At 44.6% G+C, this 9,213-nt stretch overlaps 2 protein-coding genes across 3 annotated transcripts; one reads left to right on the top strand and one right to left on the bottom strand.

The window, feature by feature from the left end:
- The first annotated feature begins 151 nt into the window (after positions 1-151).
- LOC310811037 (E3 ubiquitin-protein ligase rnf146-like) lies at positions 152-3,247 on the top strand. 2 transcript variants are annotated; one of them, XM_083679012.1, is made up of 3 exons: positions 152-240; positions 1,013-1,072; positions 1,223-3,247. In XM_083679012.1, exon 3 carries the CDS (start codon positions 1,234-1,236, stop codon positions 2,317-2,319), a length of 1,086 nt encoding a protein of 361 aa, XP_083535138.1. In that variant the 5' UTR covers positions 152-240; positions 1,013-1,072; positions 1,223-1,233; the 3' UTR covers positions 2,320-3,247. The 2 variants fall into 2 exon arrangements, with proteins under 2 accessions (XP_083535138.1, XP_083535137.1); XM_083679011.1 differs by lacking the exon at positions 152-240 and adding an exon at positions 280-402.
- A 1,254-nt stretch (positions 3,248-4,501) lies between these two features.
- On the bottom strand, positions 4,502-6,808 carry echdc1 (enoyl CoA hydratase domain containing 1). The gene is made up of 6 exons (XM_083679017.1): positions 6,793-6,808; positions 6,037-6,282; positions 5,805-5,947; positions 5,637-5,689; positions 5,453-5,533; positions 4,502-5,339 (listed from the first exon to the last, which is right to left on the bottom strand). The coding sequence occupies exons 2-6, from the start codon at positions 6,269-6,271 to the stop codon at positions 4,916-4,918; spliced, it is 936 nt and encodes a 311-aa protein (XP_083535143.1). The 5' UTR covers positions 6,272-6,282; positions 6,793-6,808; the 3' UTR covers positions 4,502-4,915.
- Between the last annotated feature and the right edge of the window lie 2,405 nt (positions 6,809-9,213).

Consider the following 9,213-nt stretch of genomic DNA (forward strand, 5'->3'; position numbering starts at 1 on the left):
AAAATAAAGCTTTTCTATTCTATTATTTTCTATGTGGTCTGCTGACTGTAGTGATCTATGATAATACAAAGGATTTCCTTTCAGTCTAAAGAAAACAAAATATCTATTTATAGGTTTCTGAGATTATTTCGTCTATCCCTTGCAAACCCACTCATGATTTTTTGTATTCTGATAAAGATTATTTGTGGATAACGTGCGTGTGATCCGTACAAGAAGCGTAATCTATACGTCAATACGCCCGTAAGTACGTTTAGCTGGACTAATTTTTTTTTTGTGAAGGAGGAAAACAGACTGGTGAATAACGCGTCGTGCTAATCTAAAATAGCCGTAGCCAGAAATAAACGATTTTGTGAATTATAAGCGTAGACCTAATCGATATAGCGACATTTAACGATACGACAGGTACGTAGTGATTGCAACGTAAGATTTTTAGAAAATGTCATACTCATTGCGAAGAGAAGCGAATTTGGCTAGCGTTAGCTGGCTTTCTTTTTGAACTGAGATGGCAGCTACTAGGCTAGCGAAGGTTGACAGCTGAGCTCTGTAGCTACAACAACAGGTCTCATTGTTGTGATCCCCTTTCATGGGGGCGAGCTAGCCAGCTAATGTCAGATCGTTGTACGTGTGAATGGTTATCGTTACAGTTATGCTCCAATACTAGTTAAGAAAAACACATACGATTTGTAAATACAATAATAAAGGAGAATGCGAATGGGGAGGTTAACGTTAGCTGCCTAGCTAACAGTTTAACAAGCTGATGTGCTGAGGTTGTAGCGTAGCTAGCTGGCAAGCTAAATGTTAACTAACAATAGGCTACCCTTGAATTTGCTGCCAGCTAATTATCTTAACAGTCCTTACCTTTGCACATCAATGTCCTGTCAATGGTGTTTGCTAGCGAGCCAGCTAACTTAACTTGCTATATAGACACATGATTACGGTGTATCTAGCTAGCTATAACTTTGCATGTTATCCACTTCAAACTTTTGTTTTGTTGTCTCCCTGTTTTTGGCAGTGAGAACTTTGAAGACTCAACAATACTCCTGATGACACAGCAGCATTAGCAGATATTACAGTAAGTCGTGTCTCTGCCTTTCCTCTGTGTTACTTAAGATAAAGCGAGATGAAGTTACTGGAACTTGCTGTGTGTTCAATGTATTGACACCTTTTCATAATGACTAGTCAACAACGTCACATTTATATCCGGCAACTGTCCCCCCCACAGAATTCCTAAGGATGGCAAGCTGTGGCGAGGTTGACCACTCAGTGAACTCGCTCCCATCCAGCAAGAAGGGGAATGGTGAGGCCTGCTCTGGTTCCGGCACTCCTTCCCCCGCCCTGCCAGTCCCAGAGTGTGCCATCTGCCTGCAGAGCTGTGTTCACCCTGTCCAGCTGCCCTGCCGCCATGTCTTTTGCTTCCTGTGTGTGAAGGGTGCATCCTGGCAGAGCAAACGCTGTGCCCTCTGCAGGCAGGAGGTCCCTGAGGACTTCCTGGAGCGTCCCACACTGCTCTCGCCTGAGGAGCTGAAGGCATCGGCTGGTGGGAGGGGCGCAGCGGGTGACCATGCCTGGTACTACGAGGGCCGCAATGGTTGGTGGCAATACGACGAACGCACCAGTCGTGAGCTGGAGGATGCCTTCTCAAAGGGGAAGAAGACTGCTGAGATGCTGATAGCTGGGTTCCTCTACGTGGCCGACCTGGAGAACATGGTGCAGTACCGACGCAACGAACACGGCCGCCGCCGCAAAATGAAACGGGACGTTGTTGACATCCCCAAAAAAGGGGTGGCGGGACTCCGCCTGGACACAGAGGGTGGGGCGCAGGCCACGGGGCGAGAGAACTCTGCAGATGGGGCTGATACTCTGGGGGGGCAGCCGGCTACAGGCCCTGCCACAGCTCCTGCCCCTGCCAGACCCCCCACCTCCCTTGGGGGCCAGCCCAGCAGCCCCACCAGCCCCTCACTGGAGGATGCCCTCGCCCAGCTGCACATCAGCCCCACAGATGCCCCGGAGCGGGCTGATGTTGGGGAGGGAGAGGAGGAGGAAGAGGATGCCACTACACCCTCCAGGTCCTCTGGCCCAACAACCTCTGTGAGTCTGGGTCTGGATGAGTCTGGGTCTGGGAGCTGGAGTGACGACGAGGATGAGGAGGGTGATGGAGAGAGGGTGGAGGAGCAGGAGGAGAGGCAGCCCAGGCAGAGACTGCGTTTGGGGGAGAACCCAGAAGACAGGTCTCCCCCTGGTGCAGAGTCCTCCAGCAGCAGCAGCAGCAGTGTGAGGTCGAGAAGGCCTGATGGCCAGTGTACAGTGACTGAAGTGTGAACTCGTGAGCCTCTGCACTGGATCCTAACACTCTCTTAGCTAACATAGCACTCAGAAACAGGTTCTTAAAAGCTAAGCGCATCCAGCTGTCTCAAGGTCAACTTTAAAGATAAAAAATAAACCCCCTTAAGAATTTCCCAATCAAAATGTACTGTTGGGCATAGGAACACAGTCTTTTATCATACAACTTGTTCATTGAGCATTGAATTATTGTTGTATTGTGTAAACTTGTGGTTTTTGAACGTCCATATGCCCTATGATGCCCTGATGAAAGAGATGGAGACCTATCAGAAACAAGCAGGCCTTTTAATTGAATCAGGTAGCCTCTAATCACCTAACCGTTTATTGTTGATCAGTGGTTAAGTGTTTTCTTCTTCTGCAGCTGTGGAGCTTTAGGCAGATCCAACATGATTAACGCTAAGTCTCCAGATCATAGCCCAGACTAAGTATTCTTAATTTGTGTGTTTCAAAAGCGAAGCATGGTCTTTGAGTGTTGAGTTTCATCATTCATAATCTTAAATGCTAGTCTGTTTCATAACTTTGTGCATGTGTTTTGGAGAGGGGGTTCTTCTTAAACACTACTAGGACTGATGTTTTAGATTTTAGTTTGAATAATTGTTTGTTTGTTTGTTTGTTTGTTTGTTTTCTTCCTCTGGTTGTAAATTCTATTGTGTGATAACAGGACAGTAAGAGAAGAGCATATTTTGCTAGTGGCTGTCACCTGCAAATATTTGAAGTTTTAAATGTTATTATTTTTATATTTCTTCTTACCTATTCTCATCGTTATATTTCCAGCTCAATTTTAGACTCTGGTGAAGAGTACTTTGACAAATTAAAGGAAACTTAACTTTCTGTAGCAGTTTTTGCTTTGTAATCTTTTGTTACATGGTTTGTAATTTAAGAATAAAATGTGTGTCATTTCATCAACCCTAAAAAAAATGAGTAGTTGTATTTCTTGTGTGATATAAGCGTTCAAGTCATTCAATATGTATATCACGTCACTGCAGGATAAGGTTACATCCTGCACCTATCACTGGTACTGCCTGTTTGAGTTCTGTAAGAAACCTGGAAAAATATCTTGTCCTATTAATTTATATAATATGTATGATATGATAATTCACCCTCCACATCACTCAAAGGCACCCACTACAGCCACAAGTCTATTCCATAATATACCTGTACTGTAGGTCGATGTATTTTATACAGTATCATTATCCACTTCAATTGCCAGGTCCTCAGCCAGGATCAAGCCTCTCTGAATTCCCCTCACCCTCTGCTTTAATATTCTGATCACACCCTGGTGTAAGCAGCACCAAAGCCTGGTATAAGGCCAGGAAACAGATGACCTTTGAAGGGGGAGATGTAGACAAAAGCCCTGGTGCTCTCCTGGGAGCTGCCAGCAGCAGCAGCAGCACTTTTAATGGAGCCTCTCAGGAAGGGAGGAGGAGGAGCAGCTCTAACCTAGATCCAAACAGCACAGTAAAACATGCACATGCAAACAAGGTTTTCAGTTGCTTTTTTACTCTCAGATAATTTATAGTATACACATGCACTGAATGATTGCAGTGGGCACTGCATTTATTATGATGACAAGAGGACCCACAATAGATACTGTTTATACCCTCAGAATACCACTCTTCTACAGTACCTCAAGTCTGCAAACAGGTAACATCAGAGATGTGGTTAGTGGGGCATATCACTACAGTACAGTTTATAAGGAGCAGTTTAGTGGGTGAGCTGTGTGATGAATTGTGTGGTATTGAGGTCAACAAACTGTTGTGACCACAGAGGAATGGGCATGTGGTTGATGCTGTTCTCTTGTTGAATGGATATAGATAGATTTGTATGACCCATTAACTGAAGAAGGAGAACAGCACTCCTGACTGCAGAAGCTGGATACTGAATTCTGTGCTTGTTATTTCTTCTCAGTAGGCTGTGTGCTGCTATTGTTTAGCTCAGCCTTGATTAGTCCTTTCATTATAGTCTTCAGGGGGTTTGAACTGAAGGAAGACACTACTTTCTTTGGTGAAACGAAGGCTTTCTTCGAAATGCAACTATCTTTGGTGTAACCCCAATGAATCACAACTGTGTTATTACTCCTCAAAAAACTTTCAGATGATCTTCAAGTCCCTGAAATCTTGAAAACAATGACACATTTCTCACAAAATATCATGCAAACATAAAACATAAATTGTAATTTTATTCCAAATCATAAAATAAAATTCTCCTCAAAGAAGATACATCACTAATGTATACAATTTACAGCAAAATGTGAAGAGCCATTGTGGTTCAAAGGAAAATGTTGTGAAAATGTCGTAAACACTGAGCTGACGGTCAAATTGTTGAGAACAGAAAGCACACAATACATGCTACACAATACATATAGCATTTTCCTGACAGTCTCAAGATAAGTTGCATTCCTGGTGAGTGGTTATGCAATGATTTAATCTGTAACAAAATACAACACTTTCACAGTTGTTTGTTTGCCAATCCACAGCAATACAAATCCACAGTAAGGTATCTTCACTTTGAAAGCTCTCAGTTCAGGTCATAGCAGAGTGTCTATTCCAGTTGAGTTCAGAGTGCTAGCTCTGGTTCACTTGTGTTTGGACTTGCTGGCCAAGGCCTGCAGGTTGGCAGGACCGCCCCACACTGTCCCAAACACGTCTCTCTCAGTCCTCAGGGCCTCCTCTAGAGGGAGCTCTCTCCCAGACACCACCACCTTCTTCACTGCCCGGATCACAGGGGCAGGCCCTTTGGTGTAGCGGTCCAGCCACTGCTCAGCCTCCTGCAGAGCACTGCCTTCTCCCTCCCCCTCGCCTGCTGCCTGGGGACCAAGGACCCCGTCTGCCAGACCCATCTGCCTCCCCAGCTCCGGGTCCACTTTCAAGGCACCACCCAGCAGCTTTAGGGCGTTGTGGCTGCCCGCGATCCGTACCAGTCTGGCAGCTCCACCCCATCCAGGCACCAGGCCCATGTGTTTATGGACAAACTGGATCACACTGCCAGGAGCCATCAACCTAGCAGGGGGGGCAACACATGAACTGTATATTGGTAGGTATACTGTTGATCATACAGTGCTGATATACAGTGCTGATATGCTAGTATAGACAAAATACAGATGTGACTTTACCTGAAGTCGCAGGCTGTGGTGAGCTCAGCCCCACCCCCGAGCGCTCTCCCCTCCACCAGAGCAACAGAGATTAGTGGCAGCCTGCACTGAGAAAACAGCTGTGTTATGGAGATTTTTTTAATTTTTTACAAAAATGCTGAGGAAGTAGTGAGCACACTTGACAACACATAGGGAAGCCTCTTACCTCAGCAGTCGAGTCAAAGAGTTCTGCATAAACATACACATCTTCATCCCATCCTAAAAGACAAGAGACATCGTTTTGAAAACTAGGCTTGGTACACGCAGGTGTGCCTCAGTGAAAGGTGTGATGAGAGAGAGAGAGAGAGGGGGGGGGGCAGGGGGATTGCCTCACCTCAGGGTTTGATATCGCTCTGACAGCATTCAGGTCAGACCCAGAGCAGAAATTTCCAGCAGCTCCTCGGACAATGAGCCCTTTCCCTTCTGTCCAGTCCTCAAGCTGGGACATCCGCTCCTCCAGCTCCAGCATCATGGTACCTGCAAAGGTGAGCATTTCACCATGTGATCCTATTCAAGAGATGAAGAAGGCAACAGTAAAAAAGTCACATGCTAATATGTCTCCATACCAGAGAAAGCATTCATGCGAGTGGGCTGGTTGACGGTCAGTACTGCAATACCAGACTCCTGCTTGACCAGGTCAATAGAGCCCCCTGGGAAGGCCTGGAGTTTCTCTCTGATCTCCTCCTTATGGAACCCATGGGCACCACTGGTGTACACAGACCCACTCCGTCTGAGCAGCTTCCCCCAGGCACCACGACTACCCTTCAGGACATGATGACTGACTCCTGACACCAGAACCATTGTGCTGCTAGCTAGAGGTTAGAGACAAGGGGGGAGGGAGAGGGGAGAAAAACAAGAGTGAATTAATCAATATTAATAGAACGAGTATGAGAAGTTATGGCTAGGTCATGTGAGAAGTAAGAAGCTAGAGGCACATCTCACAATAGTCCTAGTGTTAGAGAAAACTCCTCATACAGTTCATTATGCATGAATTGCTGCTCATGTCTTCAGTACAGCACAGTAGCTATAGACAGCGAAGTAATAACATAGGTGAAGTGTGTTCTTTTTGATGAGTGAACACATTGGCATTTTCTCATGTCAAAACAATCTTCTGACAACTTTCAAACTGTATGTTGTTATTGTTGTGGAACATTGTTCTCTGTGTCCTTCAGGGTACATTCATTGCACCTTATTTTGATCCTCGACACGTAGAATTTATAATTCCGTATACAATAAAGATTATTTCTTAGCTGTAAAACATGTCCATGACATAACCCAATCAATCGAAAAGCAATCAAATCTGCAAAATAGCATTCACGAACCTGGACTGTGAAATGACAAGCTTGTGGAGTTACAATAAAAACCCTCCCCCTAGAAACAATAACCCCTGAAAAAGCGACATGATCAGGTTGCTTGGTCTCAACCATTCGGCGAGAAAACAATGCACATATTGTTACTGAAACTGTAGCATTCGGTAGTTGAGCGATACATTTAACAGTCAACAATCAAAATATTGTTACATTGTTACATTACCTGTAGCGGGAATACTAGTTGCACTTCCATACAGTCACCACACGAGGGCAGGCTAATACTCACATTAGGCAGAGCCAGACTACAATATGATCATTACTCATTAATAATTTTGATTGTTACATTGTTGCACCAGTCATTTCTGTCAGCTTTAAATAATTCGATTAAACTATATCATCCTCCACTCCATCTTTCCACTTTTCTCCCAAGACATCATTTTTGAAGAAAAAAGTGACATTTTGCCTACTCCTCATGATATTATTATTATTTAAAAAAAATATGTTTTAGGGCATTTCTGCTTTTATTGGGTTAGAGATAGTACAGATTGACAGGAAGGATGGGTGAGAGGGAGGAGGGATGACATGCAGGATATGTTGATGGCCGGAAACGAACCAGGGACCTTGCGATGTGGAATGCGCCTTAGTGTGCTACGTCACTGATCGCCCCTCCTCATGATATTCAACCATAATTCTGCTCTTGTTCCTTCACACAGAGAGGAGTGTATAGACCTAATAGTGCAAGTAAAGACAGGATCGCTCTCTGCTCTCTCCATTCCATTCCTTCTGTATAAACAAATCATGATGAGGAATACATAGTGGGCTTAGTGTCCTTATTCAGTAAGGAAAAGGGGCTTAGCAATAACACATGGCCTTATTTCATGCTCATCTAAGTGGAGAGTTGGCTTATTCTCAAATCACACATGTGCTACCGATAGCCTTGAAAGCCCTGTGAAGCTCTTTCATCTATAGGTACAGCTGCACGATGGGAGGCTTGATACCAGGTCACTTTGTAGTGAGTTATAAGAGTACATTTGTGCCTGTGTCAGATGCTGCCAGTATACTACTGATGTACCATGAGCTGTTCAGCATGAATAGCAATTCTAAAAATGATCAAGAGGTATTGCCATTGTAAGTGTAATGTCATACCGACATGGAGCGACACTGGGTCTCTCATAGGGCAGTGAAATTTGAGAATGATATGGTGATCATGATACTGTACAAACACAGTCATAGAGGGAAGGCTGATATTGAGAGCTCGGGTGAATGACCTGACAGCCAATATCTGTGCTCTGGTATGAATATTTAGATAAACACAGACACATAGGCTGCCCAGAAACAGGGCTACAGGGTGTGTGAGGTGGTACAGTAAATTCATATTGGCATGCAGACAGAAAGTTAATCCAGGGGAAAAGAGGGAGAGGCAGGAAGGTTGCGGAAGAAGAGAGGGGGCGGGGCGGGGGGGGGGGGGGATTAATGTCTTCAGTTGTGGACATATGCCTGGGCATAAATCTCCCACATGTCTCCACATCCTTTCGTCACCCACCCTCTCTTCTGTAGCTAAAGAGAAAAAAATTGCACATTCCTCTTTGTCCTGGAGTTGTGAATACTATCCAGTCCAATCCCGTAGAGTGGACCTCAGTGGATAGGAAATGCAGGGGGAGGGGATCAAAGGGATAAACAAATGGATCAAAGATGTTTGCGTACTGCAATATGAGTGTGATTATAGATCTGCTCCAGACCAAAGAAGTAAGTACTTCAGTAAGTAAGCCCTTACGCTCTCATAGTCTTATAGTCTCAGACACGGCTTGCTTTGCACTAAATTTAGAACTACATTGGATGAATGTATCAATGAACACTACCCTGTATTTGATTTACAGTGAATAAATAAACATCCTTAGCTTAAACTCAGCCCGCAATTGGACAGCAATTACCAACAAAAACAAAATCTTTGCTACAACAAGCTTGGATACATTTTAAAAGTACTACTGGAGAGAGCTCAATTTTCCAACCCACAGTCTATTTAAAAGCACGGCAGGAATTCCAAAAGTCGCTGGACACTTCCCCAGACATTCCAGACTCCCTGCCTGTCCCTTTTGCTGTACAGTAAGTCGACAAGGTCAACAATAACCTGCTTTCTATGATGGATAGCTACATAGCCACACTGACAGTTCAGTCGACCAACGGTGGCACAGAATGAGTGTTGACATGCCAGTGAGATACAATCCTCTCCTCCCTACAGCACAACACATCGGGGCAGTTTCCCTATAGACACAGATTAAGCCTAGTCCTGGACTAAATCACACTGTTCAATCTCCATTAAAGATGCTTTGTAGTCTAGGATTAGGCTTCATTTGTGTCCGGGAAACCAGCTCATACTGTGTACTGCACACCTTCATACATAAACCTTCTGTTCCCTGATGTGTCAAAGTGGCT

This window comes from Argentina silus (genome assembly GCF_951799395.1).
Source record: "Argentina silus genome assembly, chromosome: 10".
NCBI lineage: Eukaryota > Metazoa > Chordata > Actinopteri > Argentiniformes > Argentinidae > Argentina > Argentina silus.